At 41.1% G+C, this 22469-nt stretch overlaps 1 protein-coding gene across 3 annotated transcripts in view; it reads left to right on the top strand.

Moving 5' to 3' along the window:
- The window catches only part of pdk3a (pyruvate dehydrogenase kinase, isozyme 3a), a 69849-nt gene that overhangs the window by 38585 nt on the left and 8795 nt on the right, over window positions 1-22469 (top strand). For all 3 annotated transcript variants that reach the window (XM_043700759.1, XM_043700760.1, XM_043700761.1), the window contains exons 6-9: window positions 2923-3000; window positions 4214-4290; window positions 9905-10006; window positions 11205-11315. In XM_043700759.1, coding sequence (XP_043556694.1) covers window positions 2923-3000; window positions 4214-4290; window positions 9905-10006; window positions 11205-11315 — 368 coding nt within the window. The remainder of the gene's footprint in view (window positions 1-2922; window positions 3001-4213; window positions 4291-9904; window positions 10007-11204; window positions 11316-22469) is intronic.

Genomic DNA, 22469 nt, shown 5'->3' with positions numbered 1-22469 from the left:
CTGATCAAGCACCTTTATGGCAGATAAAGGAAAATTTGTTTGTGGACAGGGACTTGGATGTCCGGCTGGATACTGTGGTACAGAGGCAGGTGTCCCCTTCCTACAAGTCTGGCTGATTAGACCGTGACAGCAGACCCTACCAGCCTGTTCGGAGATTGCCATTTGGATCAGTGTGGATTCAGCCTTCTGAAGAAATGCTCAGCAATGTAGCAAAAAGGTCAATTACATTTGCTCTATCATGGTAGATAGAGTCATAAAGATGTACAGCATGGAAACAGACCCTTCGGTTAAACCTGTGCACGCCGACCAGATATCCCAACCCAATCTAGTCCCACCTACCAGCCCATATCCCTCCAAACCCTTCCTATTCATATACCCATCCAAATGCCTTTTAAATGTTGCAATTGTACCAGCCTCTGCCACTTCTTCTGGCAGCTCATTCCGTACACATACCACCCCCTGTGTGAAAAAGTTGCCCCTTAGGTCTCTTTTATATCTTTCCCCTCACCATAAACCTATGGCTTCTAGTTCTGGACTCTCTGACCCCAGGGAAAAGACTTTGTCTATTTATCCTATCCATGCCCCTCATAATTTTAGATTAGATTAGATTACCGACTGTGGAAACAGGCCCTTTGGCCCAACCAGTCCACACTGATCCTCCGAAGAGTAACTCATCCAGACCCATTTCCCTCTGTCTAATGCACCTAGCACTTTGGGCAATTCAGCATGGCCAATTCACCTAACCTGCACATCTTTGGACTGTGGGAGGAAACCGGAGCACCCGGAGGAAACCCACGCAGACATGGGGAGAATGTGCAAATTCCACACAGACAGTCGCCCAAGGCTAGAATTGAACCTGGGACCCTGGTGCTGTTAGGTAGTAGTGCTAACCACTGAACCACTAAAGTCACCCCACAGCCTCCGACACTCCAGGGAAAACAGCCCCAGCCTGTTCAGCCTCTCCCTACAGTTCAACTTGTCCAACCCTGGCAACATCCTTGTAAATCTTTTCTGAACCCTTTCAAGTTTCACAACATCTTTCCGATAGGAAGGAGACCAGAATTGCACGCAATATTCCAACAGTGGCCTAACCGATGTCCTGTACAGCCGCAACATGACCTCCCAACTCCTGTACTCAATACTCTGACCAAGAAAGGAAAGCATACCAAACGTCGTCTTCACTATCTTATCTACCTGCGACTCCACTTTCAAGGAGCTGTGAACCTGTACTCCAAGGTCTCTTTGTTCAGTAACACTCCCTCGGACCTTACCATTCAGTGTAATTGACCTGCTAAGATTTGCTTTCTCAAAATGCATCACCTCTCATTTTAGATGATGCCATCTACCCTCTGCTATCTCTCTCACACTCTCACTCTCATCACTCTGCTATTGCACACACATTCCAGTAAGGCTTGTGTTCTTGATATTGCATGCAACATCTTCCCTCACTTGCTCTTAGTCAACTGATGCCCCTTTACCACAAACTCTGTATAGCCTCTGTGCTATTTATACTCTGCTATTGCACACACATTCCAGTAAGGCTTGTGTTCTTGATATTGCATGCAACATCTTCCCTCACTTGCTCTTAGTCAACTGATGCCCCTTTACCACAAACTCTGTATAGCCTCTGTGCTATTTATTCACTCACTAGAGACACTTCACCACCTTTCCCTTATCTGTCCTGGCACTAACAGCTGTGCTACCCACTTTCATCTCACTCTGTCCTTCCCTTTCTCTCATTACAGCAGCAAACAGCTCATAATAGGGCAGAAAAAGACAGATGGTGGGCTGCCTGACACTGGGTTCCTCACCCCTGCCATGAAGAGAGGATCCTGACCCTGACAGCCCAAGTGGTTGAATGACCACACCTAAGCCCCTGGAATGATATTGGAGGTTGTCCTTGACTGACTTCACTGAGATCCTCTGACTGAAGGCTGTCTCCCTTGACTCAATTGAGGACTATTCCCCTAAAGATTTTTTGAGATGTAGCCATTTGATTGAAGCAGTGTTTTGCCACTTACGCTGCCACATGGTAGAGCCGTGAGATTGGCATAGCATGGCACCTTAAACCTACACATGTCCTACCCCTTGACTGATCTTTGCTGACAATCATGACAAGCTTCCTTGTCGTCCTAAAAGGCAAACAAAAAGGGAAGTGCAATGCATTTTTCAGCTCTGGATGTGGGGCAAAAGTCTGAAAGATAAGGTAGGGATGCTGAGCGAGTGAACGCTAAGAAAGCAAGCAGCAGCCTTAAGATTCAGCCTGGTTCAATCTGTGAGCTGACGGCAACATTTCAATTGCCAGTATGCTTCACTGTGCAACAATGAAATACAGAAGTTTCCTGCAAGATGTGTCATGATGTTGCAGAGAGGCTGGCTTGGGAATGTCTATGCCTGTTGATGTGGAATGTGTGCTGCTGCTGCCCTGGAGCATGCCTTAAGACATAAATTGTCATGTCCAAGATGGAGGTCTGGAGGAGCTAGCAGTGATGGAATTGCCAGCTATCCACTCTGACTTCCACTTCGAGAATTCATGCATCTAGCTTCTATCAGGTGGAAGGGAGGATTGCTATAAACAGAAATTGCTGGAGAAACTCAGCAGGTCTGACAACATTTTTGAAGAGAGAAACAGTTATTGTTTTACGTTTCTCTGTTTCTCTCTCCACAGATGTTACAAGACCTGCTGAGTATTTCCAGCATTTTCTGTTTTTATCCCATCTTATCACCCATAGAAACTAGATGACATGAATTCTCGACATGAAAGTTTTTGCTATTTCAGATATCTGTCATCGGTTGTCCTTTGGTTTTGCATTAGTGACCAAGTAAAGTTCTATTCACAGACTGAGCCGATGTTCTTGGCTTGCAGTTTACATGTGCTTTATGCTATGTACACTTATGATTTTCAATTTTTTTTTAACACAGATGCATATGAGACTGCAAAGATGTTATGTGAGCAATACTATATGGGATCTCCAGAGCTGGAGATTGATGAGTTCAATGGTAAAAAATATTTGCAAGTTTTCTCTAGTTTAGAATTGATTTGTTAAAAAAAATCAATTGAAGTAATTAAGTTTAAATGTATTGACTATTTAATGAATAATAATAACAAAAACAAAATTTGTCATTCCATGTCATTGAGTGGCATGGTGGCTCCTTGCTGAGCAATGCTGCCTGACAGTGCCTGGGATCCAAGTTCGATTCCAGCCTTGAGTGACTATATGGAATTTGCGTGTTCTCTTCGCGTCTGCATAGGTTTCCGCCAGTTGCTCCGGTTTCCCCCCACAGTCCTAAGATGTGCAGGTTAGGTGGATTGGCCATGCTAAATTGCTCCATTGTATCCAAGGATGTGCAGGCTAGGTGGGTAGCCATGGTAAATGAGGGGTTATAATTTAAGGTGGTCAGCTGGATCTGGGTGGGATGCTCTTCGGAGGGTTAGTGCAGACTCTATGTGCCAAATGGTCTTTCTCTGCACTATAGGGATTCAATGATTCTAATTCAACTTGGAATATGAATTTATCACATCTCAATTGCTTTCAGTGGACTAATGTTGATGAGTTATCTGCTGTGCTAGCCAACTGATTGTTGGGTTACTTTGGAAGTACTGATTGATCCTTGGATGTGCTGGTTAACCAAATATTTTGCGAACTAACAATGACCTGAATGATAGCATTTGTCAACCATCTGTGTTCACTAAGCTGATAAGGATGATACCAAATGATGCCTTTGCTCCACACTGGCCAGTATTATCCTTTCAAAAACCTGGGCTCTTGTGACACAATGGTAGTGTCCCTACCTCCAGGCCAAAAAGTCCAGGTTCAAGTTCCACCTGCTGCTGTCATGTGTCATAACATGTCTAGACTAGTTGGTTAAAAATGTTTTCCAAAGGGTGCATTGAATCAATGGGCGTATTGTTTTTCCTCTGTTCATTGCAAACATATTGAACTTGTTTGTTAGTGCTTCTCTAATTATTGAAATGACATGCAAACAAACTCCTGGGCTCCTCCACAATATTTATTTTGATGCTTTAATTAGCCATCTTCCCAGAAAATCAAAATATGTTATGTTTGCTAATTAGCTTGATTAAGTTTGAATGAATGGTCGTTGAATTTGTCATCAAATCAAAATTGGAAATTTCCATGTTTGGAATACTTTGACTGTAGAATCATGCAAAAGAAGAGTATAACTAATTAATGAACTTGTGTATTTATTTTAGCTAAAACATCTGTGAAACCAATCCAAGTGGTGTATGTACCCTCTCATCTCTTCCACATGTTGTTTGAACTTTTTAAAGTAAGTCAGCAATTTTTGTTCACCAGTATAATAGTGAGGAAAGTATACTTGCACTTTCACGTTAAGGTGTTCCATTGTTATGGTGCTATCTGTCTTCCTGGATGAATGTTTATGAACATTAAGCACCAACTTTTAAATTTGGTATTAATATGTAGAGTTATTTTATAAAAAATGCAGGTACTGCAAACTTGTGTAACAAATTTGTGCACTTGAAATGTGCTGTTTCCTTAAATTTCTACACCACTTCTCGGAACAAGTATAGGTCATTTAACCCCACAAATGCATTCCACCCTCCAACAATGTCATTACTTATCTGTGCTAAGGTTAGGAAAAGTCCTTCTCCAATTTACAATTCTAAATTATGCTACAGTATAAATTAAATTATTGCTGGGGGAAAGCTTCACATTTTTACTTTTGCATTTAGCTTTTATCCTTCAGGAAGTAGACATTGCCCACAAAGCCAATTTCTGCGACCTATCCCCAATTACCTCAAGTGATGGTGAAGTGCTTCATTAAATTTTATTATTTATTTGTATTATATTTTCTGTATTGTGTTATATAACTTTCCTCATGAATGACCTATGCTTGATTTTGCAGTTACACACCCTTAGCCTTGTCTCCCAACCAGTAGAACAGTTCTCTTTAGACACTGTATCAATTCTTCTAAATGTCTGAAACTTGCATTCAAACCATTCTTGAATTTTCTGTATGCCAGACACACAAAACTATTTTGAGTGATTTTAGTGATCAGTCAACTCTCTTTCAACTTGTACTGTTTCTTAGCTTTTCTCTATTTTAGACATACACTGATCACATCTTTTTGGAGCCAGAATGAATGATTTCCAGATTTCTGCTTTTGAATCAATCACCTATTCATGGTGAACAACCTAGGATCCTTCCGGAATTTGGTTTAATGTCCAAGACTCCCTGACCTGCCATTTATCCTGGATTCCTCCATGGAGACTGCTCAATGTCTCTGAGCATGTGCACTGAGCTGTTGTGCATGAGCAATCTAGAGGTGGGACTTGAATGCTCAAGCCCTCCGCCACAAAGGAGCAGCAGCACTGACCAGCACACTTCTCCCTGAGTGCTGTTTCTCTGTGGTAATGGGTGGTTCATTTAGGAAGGGAGTCTGATGTAGTGGTAGTGGTGGTGGTGGTGGCGGCCCTTCTTCAAAGGTGAGGTGTCAGGCAGTGGTGGTATTTGGCCAGTGGGGGAATTCTGAGGCTCAAATCCAGTGAGTCTGATTCAGAAGCTTCTGGCAGGGCTGACATTGGGTAGCAGTGGGGATGTTAGCAGGCCTCTGGCAGTGAGGCACCCGTGAAGGCAAATTCAATAATTGGGCGAGGGTCGGCTGATGGTGGGTGATGGTATCTGGACAGCTGCAAGGGCAATAGCAATTTTTCCCTTATCTGACTGTACACTTCAACAGATTTAAATCAGTGATAGTAGTTGACTATATTTAAGTGGCTTCATTTACTTACTCAAGCAGCTTATTTCCACCCTCCATAACATCACCCATCCAACTCTACCCTTACTTCACACCAGCCTTCCACTTTTCAAATCAATTTGACCTTACAGAATCCAAAATTACCAATGCTCCAACTTGCACAAAGTTTTATTTGCCAAAGTTTCCACAGAACTCTATTTATCAGTGCAGCACCCTGGGTGAAAACCTGCATGCCTCATTCAATGATGATTAATACGCATGCATGAATACACAAATAAAGTTTAAAGGAGCCAGGCACTGATGAAACATGCCATGCACAACAACTGAATTGAGCTTCTTGATCTACATTGTCCACCAGTTGAGCAACATCTCTACTTTAAATTTCTCAGTCTTTGCTTACAAGTTGTTGAACAACTCATGAGGGTGGTGGTGTGTATGGAATGAGCTGCCAGAGGAGCTACAACATTTAAAAGACATCTGGATGAGTATATGAATTTGAAAGATTTAGAGGGGAAAGGGTAGATGCTGGCAAATGAGACGAGGTCAGATTGGGGTGTCTGATCAACTTGGACTGAAGAGTTTGTTTTTGTGCTGTATGACTTCATGACTCTAATTCATCTGACCCTAACCTGTCATCTCCACTGGGCATGCTTCCTCCAATACTTGAGCTTGTCTAATTTTAGTTGCCCTATTATTGGTGGCTATGCCTTAAGCTGTGAATAACCTAAGCTCTAATGTCTCAATTTCTGTACTTCACTTCTCACCTTTAAGACATTCCTTAAAACCTACCTGTTTAGTCAGGCTGCTGACATGTGCGCTAAAATCACCTTTTATAATGTTTCATGCCAAATTTTGTTTAAGGTTCCTGTGAGCACTGAGATGTCCTCTTCTATTAAATACAAATTGTTGATGTTGTTTGACTTGCAACCACCTTTAATGGTTAACCAATTCATTCTGGTACCATGGCTCAACTGTTCATTTTGTGTATGCATTCCAGAAATTACGTTTGTATCTGTTCTAATCATGCCTCATAGACATTACTTTCTCCTCTTCATTGACATTCATCACTTTGGTAAATTATGCCATTTCCCTTTTTGCAAGAGTAGGCACGTTTTGATCAATATCTACTTGTACGATAGAGCAAGCTAGGTATAAAAATTGCATACCTGCTTTGTATTATGAATTGTAAATGTCCATATGTATTGCTCCAAACTTCTGGAAACATATCAAGGAAATATCCGACAAGTCCAAGCTTGTTTTGAGTTAAAACATCGCTTTATTTTGAAGCAAGTAAATGTACTTGTTGGGCCAAAGGGCCTGTTTCCACACTAAGTAATGTAAAACTTGTCTTTGTGGAATGAATTTGCTGTTTACCTGCATCAGTAAGTCATCCTGCTTAGCTTAATTGATTTAATTGTTTTGACTGGTTTGATCACATATTAATTCCTCAGGTTTTGGTCACTTGAATGGCTAACATTTTAATGTCTATTCTCAGATACTCTGAAATGAAGTATTTCCTACCAGAAACTGTTCTTAATGAGTTTTGAGAAGATTTGTAGTTCAGGTTGAGGTTTTGGGTGTAGGTTTGCTCAGAGCTGAAAGGTTCACTTTCAAATGTTTCATTACCTTGCCAGGTAACATCTTCAGTGGACTTTATGCAAAGCAATGCTGAAAATTCCTGCTTTCTATTTATATGTTTGGGTTTCTTTGGGTTGGTGATGTCATTTCCTTTGGTGATGTTATTTCCTGTGGTGAAGTCACTTCCTGTTCCTTTTCTCAGGCGGTGGCAGATGGAGTCTAACTCTGTGTTTGTTGATAGAGTTCCGGTTGGAATGTCATGCTTCTAGGAATTCTCATGCATGTCTTTGGTTTGGCTTGTCCTAGGATGGATGTATTGTCCCAGTCGAAGTGGTGTCCTTCGTCATCCATATGTGAGGATACTAGTGAGAGAGGGTCATGTCTTTTTGTGGTTAGTTGGTGTTCATGTATCCTGGTGGCTAGTTTTCTGCCTGTTTGCCCAATGTATTGTTTGTTACAGTCCTTGCACGGTATTTTGTAAATGACGTTAGTTTTGCTCATTGTCTCCATAGGGTCTTTCAAGTTCATTAGCTGCAGTTTTAGTGTGTTGGTGGGTTTGTGGGCTACCATGATGCCAAGAGGTCTGAGTAGTCTGGCAGTCATTTCTGAGATGTCTTTGATGTAGGGGAGAGTGGCTAGGGTTTCTGGACATGTTTTGTCTGCTTGTTTGGGTTTGTTGTTGAGAAATCGGCGGACTGTTCATTGGATACCCATTCTTTTTGGACACACCGGTATAGGTGATTTTCTTCTGCTCTGCTTAGTTCCTTTGTGCTGCAGTGTGTGTTTGGCTCGTTGAAATGTTCTGATGCAGCTTCGTTTGTGGGTATTTGGATGATTGCTTCTGTAGTTCAATATTTGGTCTGTATCTGTTGTTTTTCTGTAGACGCTGGTTTGAAGTTCCCCATTGGCTGTTCGTTCTACTGTGACATCCAGGAATGGCAGTTTGTTGTTGTTTTCCTCCTCTTCTTAGTGAATTTTATGCCAGTAAGGGTATTATTGATGGTCTTGAAGGTTTCCTCCAACTTGTTTCGTTTAGTGATGACAAAGTTGTCATCCACTTAGTGGACCCAGAGTTTGGGTTGGATGGTTGGCAGAGCTGTTTGCTCAAGTCTCTGCATTACTGCCTTTGCTAAGAACCCTGATATCTGAGATCCCATGGGGTTCCATTGGTTTGTCTGTAAGTTTTGTTGTTGAAGGTCAAGCGGGTGGTAAGGCATTGGTCTACTAGCTTGATGATATTCTCCTTGTTGATGAAGTTAGTGGTGTTTTGTGTCTGTGTCTTTGGGTCTTCTAATAGTGTAGTCAGTGTTTCCTTGGCCAGGTTAATGTTGATTGAGGTAAACAGGGCTGTTACATCAAAGAAGACCCTTATTTCATCCTCTTCTATCTTAGTGTCTTTAATGGTCTTCAGGAATTCTTGGGTGGAGTGGCGTGAGCCTTCTACTAAATGTTTTAGTCTTTCATGTAGCACCTTGGCCAATCTGTAAGTTGGTGTTCTAGGTAGTGAGACTATAGGTCTGAGGGGGGCTCCTGGTTTGTGAATTTTGGGTAATCCATAGAAGCATGGTGTGTTGGATCCATCTGGTTTCATTTTTTGGAAGTCGGTCTTATTTATTTGTCCAGATTTCTGAAGTGTTTTGAGTAAGGCTGTGATTCGGTTCTCTAGTTGTGGGGTCGGGTCTATTGCTACTTGTTGGTAAATGTTGATATCTGCATGGCATTCCAACCAGAACTCTTATCAACAAACACATCGAGTTAGACCCCATCTACCACCCCTGAGAAAAGGAACAGGAAGTGACTTCACCACAGGAAATAACATCACCAAAGGAAATGACAGCACCAACCCAAATCTATATAAATATAAATCAGTAAGTTTCAGCATTGCTTTGCATAAAGTCCACCGAAGATTTACCTAGTAAGTTAATGAAACATCAGGAAATGAACCTTTTCAGCTCGGCAAGCAAACCTACATCCAGAAACTGTTCTTGTTTTGAGACTGGCAAAAGTTTCCCTGTTCAGTTTGCTGCAGAGTAACAACGCTTCTCACCTACATGTTTTCACATCTTGATGGGGGCTTCTACTGTTCAATCCTGCCAGGCAGGCCATGAATAACTCAACATAATGCAAATGTGGCTAATACAGACTGATGAATTATTTACAGTTTTGTGGGAAATAAGTTCATTATTTTGCTTATTGGCATTTTTATTGTCTCCCATCTCAGTATCTATTTTTTAACTTGTGAATATACTTTGCACTTCATAGTTGTGTTTTTAAAGTAATCATATAAAACCAAGATCTGTGAATGCTGGAGATCTGAAAGAAACACATTACTGAGAAACTCAAGTCTGGCAGCATCTGTGGAAAGAGAAATAGAGTTAATGTTCCAAGTCCACTGACCATTCTTTGGAAATGCCAGATGCAACCCTGGCCTTCAAAGCAATTCAATGAAAAAGTAAATTAGAAAAACTTGGCGAATTAAGTCTTCCTCTGCAGCTTGCACACCATTTAGACTTCCTGAAAATGCAGGATCAATTAATTTATCCTTGACAATATCAGATTAATATATAGGATTTCTATTTACCACAGAATTCAATGCGAGCTACTGTGGAACTTCATGAAGGCAGAAAAGAAGGTTACCCGCCTATCAAAACTTTGGTGACATTGGGAAAGGAAGATTTGTCTATTAAGGCAAGTACAGCAATTTTAAAACTTTTTTATTTTCTATATTATGTTGAATATATAGCTGCATTTGTTCTTAATTTTCTGAAAAAAGTATACTTAACTAAAAAGTGATGCCACATTGATGGAAAGTGCTAAAGGGTTATTTATCTTTACTGAGCACTATTTTGAAGATAATAATAACTTGACAGCAAGTCTAGATTACCAAGGCATTCTTATAGTCAAAGTGAACTGATGCAACATTCTGCACTTGGACTGTCAGTTTACATTTCAGTGCAGATTTGTTGTTAATTGTTCAGCAAGTTTTAAAGTTGACAGTTTTGGGGAGATTATAATTAAAGAGATCAGTCTTATCTGGGCTCTGGTAATTGAAGTGTGTCACCTTGATTTATGTAAATTTGTGCAAATGATAAATTTTCTGCATTAAATGGGATTATCATTGCCTTCAATTTGATTGCTGCAAGTGCATTCCAAAAATCCAAAAGCAGCATTTCCAGAATCGTGCATTTTCTTTGTAGTGTTCTTTTATTTTATGATGACATGTGATAGACTGGAGAGAACGGAAAAAGGGTGAAGCAATTCTAATTAATTCTGCACTGTTAGTCATATATAAGGCTAATTGTGGTTCTGCCTTCGTGTAAATTTTTCAGTCCTGTTTGTGAATAAATTTTGCTTTTCAAATGGTTTACTATTTCAAAGAGTAGTGGGTAGAGCTAAAATAAAACTGGCGAATTGTAAACATACAGTTTGCTCAGTAACTGTATTTTGTTATTAATTCTTGATACATCTCCTGAGAGTAACCATTGATGCATCTCCGTCAGTTTAATTTCTTTCATACTAAAATCTGAATCTAAGTGACCTATTTTCTCGCTGTGCAGATGCAGAGTCACCTGTTGAGACTTTCCAACATTTTTCTTTTCTTGTCTCACATTTCAAACATCTGTAGTTTTTTGCAATTGTCTTGAGGGTACAGTTTTGTGAAATTTTCTTGGACGCACATTTAAGTCCACTTAAAAAGATAATTTTCTAGTGGAAAAACTATTCTTAACCTTCACAGTTGGAAATTCAATTGAATAATAAAGTTAGATTATATACAAGAAATGGTCAATTTTTCTTCAACATTTCATGGCATGCATAGAATCTATTGGGGAAGGTAGCTGTTTTGTTTTAGCTTTCCCTTTAATAATTTATCTTGTAACTTGTGTAGATCTCTGATAAAGGCGGCGGTGTTCCTCTTCGGAAAATTGACCGTCTGTTTAATTATATGTATTCAACTGCACCTAGTCCCAGCTTACACCCATCACAGGCTGCTCCTTTGGTAAGTGCATATTGTATTATCCACTGACGACAAAGAACTGTAGTATTAAAACATTCTGCGAAAGTATTTATTCTTAAGACATAAACTGCTCAAAATTATGGATTAGCATTCTTTTTCTTGATGACTTTTTCTATGTATTCCAAAGTTGATTGTAATTATTTTGGAAATTGGACCAAAGCAACAAGTCATGAATAGTACTTTTTGGATATTTGCTAATTTACAGGTAAAATGCCAGAATGTTAATTTCTTGTGTTTAAAGGTATTTGAAATATCATCTGTCATGGAACTAACAGAACTGTGGTCAAGTGGTTTCCTCCATTATATTTTGCCTATTATTTCCTTACACATATAAACAGAAAATATCAGTATCCCTAATGCAGAAAAGAAAATAGTTAATGGAGAAATAAGTATTGATATTTTTGTAATATAAAACACTCAACCCCATAAGACATAGGAGCAGAAATTAGTCCATTCAGCCCATCGAGTCTGCTCCACCATTCGATCAGCCCCATTCTTCTGTTTTCTTCCTGTAACCTTTCATCCCTTTGATACTCAAGAATCTAACTATCGCCAGTCTTAAATATACTCAATGACCTCGCCTCCATAGCCCCTTGTGGCAATGAATTTCATAGATTCATCATTCTCTGTTCTAAAACGACTTTCCTGTACTTAAAGGCTTGGGTCCTAGTCTTTCCTACCAAAAGAAACATCTTCCCAACATCTACTCTGTTCAGGCCATTCACTAATCTGTATATTTCAATTAGACTTTCTCTCCTGCTAAACTCCATCAAGTATTAACCCAGAGTCCTCAAATGTTCCTTTTATGTTAAACTTTTCATTCCTTGGACCATTCTCATAAACCTTCTGAGATATTGGGCCCAAGACTCTACGCAATACTCAAAATGTGGGTGACAAGAGCCTTATAGGGCCTCAGAAGTACATCCCTGTTTTAATATTCAAGTCCTTTCAAAATAAATACCATCATTGCATTTGCCTGCCTAACTGCTGACTCATCCTGCAAGTTTATCTTGAAGGAATCCTGGACTAGAGCTCCCAAGTCTCTTTGGACCGGCGTTTTCTACCTATTTAGAAAATAGTCCATGCCTCTATTCTCCCAACCAAAGTGCATGACCTCACACTTTCCCAAGTTGTACTCCATCTGCTGCTACTTTGCCAACTCTCCTAATCTGTCCAAATCCTTCTGCAACCTCTCCACCACCTAAATGCTGTCTGTCCCTTTACCTATCTTTGTGTTATCTGCAAAGTTAGCCAGAATTCACTCAGTTCCTTCATCTAAATCATTAATCTATGAAGTGAAAAGTTGTGGTCCCAACACTGACCTTTGTGGAACACCACTTGTCACCGGATGCCACCCTGAAAAGGACCCTTATATCTACACTCTTTGCTTTCTGCCAGACAGCCAATCTCCAAGCCAAGCTAGCACCTTGCCTCTGACACCATGGGCCCTTATCTCACTCAGTAGCTGCCTGTGCGGCACCTTGTCAGTCCAGATAGGTAACATCCATTGGCTGTCTTTGGTCTAACCTGCTCATTATTTCCTCAAAGAATTCTAGCAGATTTGTCAGGCATGAACTCCTGTTGATGAAACCATGCTGACTTTGCCCTATTTTACTGTACACTCCTAAGAATTGAGAAATCTTATTCTTCACAATGGGTTGCAGGATCTTATCCATGACAACCCTGGCTATTAGCACATTGTATTGAGTTTGATAGAAATGCTAACAGTTTGATACAAAGGTGTTGGCTGGACCCAGACACTTTGGCTGGCACTATACACTACTTGTGTATTCTGTCCCACACATGCCTTAAACTAATCAACTAAGTTGTGAGTGCATTGTGCTGGCATTCTGGTGGCCCCAGGCAGTGTCTGTGTTTGCTCTGCTGTCTCTCTCCATATTGTGGTCCAGCAGTTATCTTGTGTGTCAAGTGGCCAACTTATGGCTCTAGCAGCCATCCTAGTGTCACCCTGCCCTGCGCCATCTCCCACTTCAATATGATCCTCAAACAAGGCCTCCTTCAATGCAAGTGATATATTTTATAGGTAGATGTTGCACCCTCTGAATTATTCCGCCAAGTTACTTCAATGATCTACTGTCTAAAATTTAAAGGAGTGGTAATCTCATTAGTTGTGTCTGCTGGTGGGGAGTCGACATGGACAATGGTGGGTCACTTGGGGGTGGTGTAAATGTTTGGTCCATTGGGTGTGGAGGTCAGGTTGGGTCCTGCTTGGGAGAGGTTGGCTCCACTGTGGTGGGGTTATATACTTGTTGCCTTTCAGCAAACTTTCAATCAGCTCTTTGGTTACCCCAGAACTGTTGTGAGTGACCTATTGGAAATCTTGTTTCTAAAAAACACCCTTCTTTTTCCTGGGAATTGGATGTTTCCACCTCACAATTCTTGAACTCGGTGTGCCTTGAAGGTTGTGTTCTGCCTTCCCTGGTACAATTTGATGTATAGGAAATGCATGTAGAATTGCAAATCTTCCCTACCCATTCCCTCTGGATGAATGCAATTTGGTGTCTAAATTGGGTCACAGTGGGGAGAAAAGGTTTTGAAGGCTTTTCTTAAAGATTAGCTATTCATTCAAATGTTTAACATAACCATTATAGATGACTGTCAAGACATCAATATTTTCAGCTTTCCATCAAAAAAGCCTGGTTGTAGATTTCTCTGCCTCAGTTCTCCTTCCTCTGGGGAAGAGGTGGCTAGGTGACAGTCTAGAAGTATAGTTGGGCATGAGTAAGACAAGTTTGTGATCAGTTTACTGTTACTTAATAGTTATGTATGTAATAGTCCAATTTTTCATGAGTAATTGTTTTTCTACTTTGATCTTTCTAAAGTGTCCGTTATAAATGGATGTTTTCTGAGGGTTCCAGCTGTAAAGGAATTGCTTGGTTGAAAATTCTCTGTCCCCGGCAATTCCTTTGAAATGCACTACTGGGTCCCCAGTAGTCCATAGGTGCAGCTCCTGGCATAACAGCTATCTGGCCAGTGGAAATTCTGTGCCTGTTGTCAGTTTTTCAGGATGAATTGCAAATTGATGTTTGGGATGGTCCTTGGTGCTATTTGAAATGACTGACTGACTGACAAAATTAAGAAAAATGAATGCTATCTTTTTACATCCTGATTTTTTAGATTGGCAGCCAGTTAGGTACCAAATATATTTTCGGGTTACCTGAAAAATTTCAAGTTGTGATTTCAATTGCAACTTTCAACATGCCCCAGGTATAAGTCCTGGAGTTAGAAGGAAACATTTATTAGTAATAGAAAAAGAAAACATAATGACAGGATTCCATGGTTTGAAACAAACAATGTTCCTTTATTATGATGCAAGTTAGAAATAATACAGTCTACAATGCATGTACAGCTATTTCTAACAAGCAGTATTAAAGTGTTGTAAACCTTGGTATGTTGCAATGTTCAGATCTATACATGAAACAGCAAATGTGATCAAGATAGAGACCATGGATTTCTCTGTAAATCTCTCTTATAAGCCACCCTAATGTCCAGGACTTTCCTTCTGCCTTAGATTCTGGGTAATCCAAGATGGAGGACGGGAAAAATTTCTGGCTGTAACAGCTGCTCCTTGTTTGAGGTTTTTTTAGGTGTTGGAGGTGATTTCCTCGAATTCCAGGAGCGATTACTGTTTTATATGCTGCTGCATTGTTTTGGAACTTTGGAGAAAACAAAATCAAAACAACAGCAATTTTAAAAGGGAGAGGTACAGACAAAGGAAGCACATGGTGAGGTCAGTGCAAGAGAGAGAGAGAGAGAGAGAGAGAAAGAAACTGGCACCAGAGTGAACCTGCACAGTTACTGCCTTTGCTGTTTGAATTCATGTATCGCTGGACATCAGAGTGCGTCTGGGGAAACTAACAAACCGTGAAATTCACAACTGATCTTGGAGGAACCTGTTTAGGAGAGGTCACAGCACAGAAACAGATAAGTGAATAGTTTTAACGGTGGCCGACAGAAAGTCTGCAGTAGTGAGTAGAGTGGGTTCTTTCTTGATTTTTGTTTTTTAGATGTCTCTCTTGATTTAATAATTATGGCTTATACTTTAAGTTTAATTTAACCTGGAGCAGTGCTTTTTAGAAGAATAAGACAGTGCTATTTTCTGGGTCTGTAGATTGTGAAGAGCAAAGATAGCCTTTAGTAGAGAGATATGCTCTTCTTGTTGGATGTGGGAGTTTGAGGAGAGTTTACGGGTTACTGCGGATTATATCTGCAATAAATGCCGTTGGTTGCGAATCCTATCAGATCCAATGGATCGGTTGGAGAGACAGTTAAAGCCAATGAGGAATTTGTAACAGCAAGCAGATATGATGGATGGCAGTGAGAGGAAGGGGGAAAAGTCACAGATACAGTCACATTTGTGAGAAGATTTGTAGCTCGGGTGCCCGTTGTTTTGGTTCTGTTCACCGAGCTGGGAATTTGTGTTGCAGACATTTCGTCCCCTGTCTAGGTGATATCCTCAGTGCTTGGGAGCCTCCTGTGAAGCGCTTCTGTGATGTTTCCTCCGGCATTTATAGTGATTTGTATCTGCCGCTTCCGGTTGTCAGTTCCAGCTGTCCGCTGCAGTGGCCTGTATATTGGGTCCAGGTCGATGTGCTTATTGATTGAACCTGAATCTGTAGGTGAATGCCATGCCTCTCGGAATTCCCTGGCTGTTCTCTATTTGGCTTGTCCTATAACACAAATTCCCAGCTCGGCGAACAGAACCACAACATACAGTCACATAGATGGGTTAATTCCAGGAAAGGTAAGAGAGGTAGGCAGTTAGAGTAGGAGTCTTCTGTGGCTATCCCCATTTCAAAATAGTAAGTTGTTTTGGAAAATGTAGGGGGTGATGGATTCTCAGGGAAACATAGCATGAACAGCCAAGTTTCTGGTATCAACACTGGATCTAATGCAATGAGGGGTACGTCGGGTTCCAAAGACATAAAAAGGGAAAAGGTTGAGATTCTCAAGGGAGATTACAGAGAGTTAGGCAGGAATTTAAAAAGGAGGTCCTCGAGTAGTAATATCTGGATAACTCCCAGTGCTACGAGCTAGTGAGAACAGGAATAGGAGGATAGAGCAAATGAATCCATTGCTGAGGAGCACACACATGGGAGAAGGATTCACATTTTTGGATCATTGGAATGTAGATTTTGGTAGAAGTGACCTGTGCAAGAAGGATGGATTGCATCTAAATTGGAAGGGGACTAATAAACTGGCAGGAATTTGTCCCTAATGTAGTGAGGAAAGAGACCAATCTGAGCCTGGTACAGTTGAGACCAAGAGCAGGGCAGGCAGGGCCAAGGTAGGACTAGTAAATTAAACTGCATTTATTTCAATGCAAGGGGCCTAACAGGGAAGGCAGATAAACACAGGGCATGGTTAGGAACATGGGACTGGGATATCATAGCAATTACAGAAATATGGCTCAAGGATGGGCAGGACTGGCAGCTTATTGTTCCATGATACAAATGCTACAGGAAGGATAGAAAGGGAGGCAAGAGAGGAGGGGGAATGGCGCTTTTGATAAGGGATAGCATTACAGCAGTACTGATGGAGGATATTCCCGGAAATACATCCAGGGAACTTATTTGGGTGGAACTGAGAAATAAGAAAGGGATGATCACCTTATTGGGATTGTATTGTAGACCCCTAATAGTCAGCGGGAAATTGAGAAACAACTTTGTAAGGAGATTTCAGTTATCTGTAAGAATAATAAGGTGGTTACGATAGAATATTTTAACTTTCCAAGCATGGTCTGGGACTGCCATAGTGTTAAGGGTTTAGATGGAGTCTAATTTGTTGTGTGTACAAGAAAGTTTTCTGATTCAGTATGCAGATGTACCTACTAGAGAAGGTGCAAAACTTGACCCAGTCTTGGGAAATAAGGCAGAACAGGTGACTGAAGTGTCAGTGGGGAGCACTTTGGGGCCAGCAATCATAATCCTATTAGTTTTAAAATGGTGATGGAAAAGGATAGACCAGATCTAAAAGTTAATGTTCAAAATTGTAGAAAGGCCAATTTTGACGGTATTAGGCAAGAATGTTCAAAAGCTGACTGGGGGCAGGTGTTTGCAGTTAAAGAGATGGCAGGAAAATGGGATGCCTTCAGAAATGAGATTACGAGAGTCCAGAGGCAGTATATTCCTAGTAGGTGTAGGGAATGCTGGATGACTAAAGAAATTGAGGGTTTGGTTAAGAAAATGAATGAAGCATATGTCAGGTATACACAGGGTAGATCGGATGAATCCTTCGAGTATAAAGGCGGTAGGAGTATATTTAAGAGGGAAATCAGGAGGGCAAAAAGGGGACATGAGATAGCTTTGGCAAACAGAGTTAAGGAGAATCTAAAGGGTTTTTGCAAATACATTAGGGACAAAAGGGTAACTCGGAGAGAATAGGGCTCCTCAAAGATCAGAAAGGTAGCCTTTGTGTGGAGCTGCAAAAAATGGGGGAAATACTAAACGAGTATATTGCATCAGTACTGTAGAAAATGACGTGCAAAATATAGAATGTAGGGAAATAGATGATAATATCTTGAAAAATTCCATATTACAGTGGAGCAAGTGCTGAATGCCTTGAAATGCATAAAGGTGGATAAATCCCCAATACCTGATTAGGTGTTCTCTAGAACTCTGAGGGAAGTGAGGGCTGGGCCTCTTGCTGAAATATTTGTATCATCGATAGTCACACATGAGGTGCCGGAAGACTGGAGGTTGGCTAACATGGTGCCACTGTTTCAGAAAGGTGATAAGGACAAGCCAGGGATCTATTGACCAGTGAACCTGACGTCGGTGGTGGGCAAGTTGTTGGAGGGAATCCTGAGGGGCAGGATGTACATGTGTTTGGAAAGGCAAGGACTGATTAGGGACAGTCAACATGTCTTTGAGCACTGGCAATCATGTCTCACAAACTTGATTGAGTTTTTTGAAGAAGCGACAAAGAGGATTAATGAGGGCAGAGCGGTAGATGTGATCTATACGGACTTCAGTAAGGCGTTCGAAAAGGTTCCCTATGGGAGACTGGTTAGCAAGGTTAGATCTCATGGAATTCAGGGAGAACTAGCCATTTGGATACAGAACTTCTTCAAAGGTAGAAGACAGAGGGTGGTAGTGGAGGGTTGTTTTTCAGACTGGAGGCCTGTGACCAGTGGAGTGCCACAAGGATCAGTGGTAGGTCCAGTACTTTTCATCATTTATATAAACATACGAGGTATAGTTAGTAAGTTTGCAGATGACATCAAAATTGGAGATGTAGTGGACAGCAAAGAAGGTTACCTCCGATTACAACAGAATTTTGATCAAGTGGGTCAATGGGCTGAGAAGAGGCAGATGCAGTTTAATTCAGATAAATGCGAGGTGCTGCATTTTGGGAAAGCAAATATTAGCAGGACTTATACACTTAATGGTAAGTTCCGAGGGAGTGTTGCTGAACAAAGAGACCTTGGAGTGCAGGTTCATAACTCCTTGAGGTGGAGTCTAAGGTAGATAGGATAGTGAAGAAGGCGTTTGATATGCTTTCCTTTATTGGTCAGAGTATTGAGTACAGGAGTTGAGAGGCCATATTGCGGCTGTACAGGATATTGATTAGACCACTTGGAATTTCGCATGCAATTCTGGTCTCCTTTCTATCGGAAAGACGTTGTGATACTTGAAAGGGTTCAGAAAAGATTTACAAGGATTCTGCCAGTGTTGGAGGATTTGAGCTAAAGGGAGAGGCTGAACAGGCTGGGCTGTTTTCCCTGGAGCGTCGGAAGCTGAGGGGTGACCTTATAGAGGTTTACAAAATTGAGGGCAAGGATAGGGTAAATAGAAAAGCCTTTTTCCTGGGGTGGGGGAAAGAGTCCAGAACTAGAGGGCATAGGTTTAGGATGAGAGGGCAAAGATGAGAAGAGAGACCTAAGGGGCAACTTTTTCACGCAGAGGGCGGTAAGTGTATGGAATGAGCTGCCAGAGAAAGTGGTGGAGGCTGGTACAATTACAACGTTTAAAAGGCATTTGGCTGGGTATATGAATAGGAAGGGTTTGGAGGGATATGGGCCAGGTGCTGGCAGGTTGGACTAGATTGGGTTGGGATATCTGGTCGGCATGGACAACTTGGACTGAAGGGTCTGTTTCCGTGCTGTACATCTCTCTGACTCTGAGTTGCCGATGAGCTCCTAAACTTGCCCTGAGTACTAACAGTACAGAAACAGCTTCTGTACTTGACCTCTCATGAAGTTCACTGCTCACTTAGGCTCATTTTCACTTTCAGCTCTCTAAAGAGGATCCATGTAGTTGCCTTCCCTCCAGTACAGCTAACAAGCATTCTTAACATGCAGTTTACTTTCTCTTCTCCTTCATGTACTTGTTTCCTTCAGCTCTTCAGTGACCCCAGAACTGTCCTGAATGACCTATTGGAATCTTTCAAAAAGCCCTTCCCGTTTTGCTGAGCATTAACTGTTTCCACCGAGCAGCACTTGAACCGAGTGTGCTCTGAGTGATTTGTTTCAGAGAATTCTGGCTTCAATGGTACAATTTGGTATACAGAAATAAAGGTAGCGTTGATATTTGAAAACCTTCCTTTCCCCCCTCCTCTGGCAGAATGAAATTTGATGTCCAAATGGGGTCACATGGGAAAAAATGTTGGTGAAGTATTTTCTTAAACAATAGTTATCCATAGAATCCCTACAGTGTGGAAACAGGCAGTTTTTCCTCATCAAGTCCACACTGGCTCTCCGAAAAGCAACTCACTCTCTTATCCTATTCCTTTCACCCTGTATTTCCTGTGACTAAACCCACCAGGCCTGCACATCCCTGAGGTACTACGGGCAATTTAGCATGGCCAATCCATTGAGCCTGCACACCTTTGGACTGTGGGAGGAAACTCATGCAGACAAAGGAAGAATGTGCAAACTCCACACTGACAGTTGTTCAAGGGTGGAATTGAACTCAGGTCCCCGGCACTGTGAGGCAACCGTGCTAACCACTGAGCCACTGTGTCTTCCCCTCCATTCATGAATTTAAATTAAAACCATCATTGCTGATTGCAAATACATCAACATTTTCAGCTTTCCATCAATTTCATAACAAAAAGCCTGGTTGTAGACCTTTCTGTTTCAGTCCTCCCTCCTATTCTATTTATTTATATAATTGGATATAATTTATCTCTTTGAGAGCCTATCATTTCATTCTTTAATCTGCTCAAGTGTCTTTGTAATGCATTTTAAAAGAATGACTGTCCTAAGTTTTGAGGATAATACCATGGAAAAATAACTGCTTGTTCCATAATGAGATTGAATGCCTCCTAGTTGTCATCATGCACCTCTTTAATACAGGTTTCTATGAGGACTTAGTGGTAAGCTTAGTAATATTACAACAGTTCAGCTAGAGATCATAAATCCAAAAGTATTTTGAGGCAAAAACAAGGGTTTCTCCTGGCTTCTATGCATAGGAATGGCTGGTTAAGTAAATTGAAGCTACTTCACATTACCTTTCCTTTTAACTGTTGTATCTAGAAACTTCAGGTGTTTAATTGCACCTTAAGCTAGGGCCTTATTCTTTGCTAGATTGTTATAAGTAACCAATTTCCAGGAATGGATTCATATTAGTAACTAACACACTCAGGAATTAAATATCTCTCCTTGCTGTTAAGGCAGAAAACCACCTCTATCATTCTGCTAACATGTATGTATTGTTGAAACGTTTTCATATGGAAGAAATTTGTTTAATCTGAAGAGCTTCAGCTTCTTATTTACAGTTGATTCACTGGTAGCTACATTTTGAGACCTAATATCATTTCTCTTCTGTAGAGAGAGAAACCATTAATATCTTGAACCAATGACCATTTCTTCAGAACTGGTCAGTGTTACATGTTATTGGCTTTGAGCAGTCCCAGTGCAAGGAACTGGAGAGGAAAATAAAGAAAGAAGGTCTGATAAAAGGTCAAGATCAAATGGTGAAGGAGATGATGCTGACGCACACAGAATTTCCACCCTTGAGTGTAGTAAATCTTCCAAACTCTCTACTTGTGGAAGTTTGGTCATTGAGTATATTCCAGACAGGGATTAAATAGATTTATACATACTACATTGCGGTATTGGGGTAGCTTGGGAAAATAGCGTTGAGGCAATTGATCAGGCATGATCTAGAATAGTGGAGTAAGTATGAATCATAGAACCATAAAATCCCTACGGTGTGGAAGCAGGCCATGCGGCCTGTTGAGTCCACACAGAACCCCCGAAAAGCATGTCACCCAGACCCATTCCCCCCCCCCCCCCCATCCCTGTAACCCTGCATTTCCCATGACTAATCCACCAAGACTGCTTGGCAATTTAGCGTGGCCAATCCACCTAACCTACACATCTTTAGACTGTGGGAGGAAACCGGAGCACCCAGGTGACTGGATATCTGCCTGAGACATAATCTCTATTTCTCTGCCTATAGATGCTGCTGGGAATTTCTCACCACTTCTATCGTTTTAAAAGTTGAGCATGTGTACTGTTTTACTGTCCTGTTGGTTGGCGGTTCTGGGGCTGGGTTTCTGATCAGGATGAACTGTGTAAAGTCCAAAGAGTGTGAAGGGAACGTTTAATGGATTGTCAGGGGGTAGAGGGAGTGTGTCTCTGCTCCATGGGATATCAGGCAAAGAAGGCGATCTTGGGTCTGGGGAGGTCATGCTAGTGGTGTGTTCTGAACATCAAGGGTGAGTGTTTGGTTCTGGCAGTGTCAGATGGGATACATAGCAGATATAAGTAGTCAGGGAAGCTGGTTTTGGGGGATTGGTTTAATAGGTAGCTAGGACTTGGAGTAGATTTTTATTTCTGTAACCTTTCCTGGTCAAGCTTAAGTGCATTAGAACCCACTAAAGTTCCTGATTTTGGGCTTTTCAGGATTTTTCAGATGCAGAGGAAATGTCTATCAAACGTTTCAATTTTCCAGGCAATTCCCATTGTCTACTTTCTCTGGAATTGTGTGGTTCCAACTCACTATTCCAGTCTGTGCTGCTTCAATGTCATTGGAATATTTGAGCCACTGGCCGGTTACATGTTCCATGCTGTGGATTCCCACAATTTTCAAGCTGATCTTGGCATGCCATTTTCTTCAAAATCATTTATCATTACAGGCTTGTTCAATTCTTAACACTTGCCTCTCC

Source organism: Chiloscyllium plagiosum, chromosome 12 (assembly GCF_004010195.1).
Source record: "Chiloscyllium plagiosum isolate BGI_BamShark_2017 chromosome 12, ASM401019v2, whole genome shotgun sequence".
Taxonomy (NCBI): Eukaryota; Metazoa; Chordata; class Chondrichthyes; order Orectolobiformes; family Hemiscylliidae; genus Chiloscyllium; species Chiloscyllium plagiosum.
Note: the sequence above shows the minus strand (reverse complement) of the source record. Positions and strands in the feature narration are given on the sequence as shown.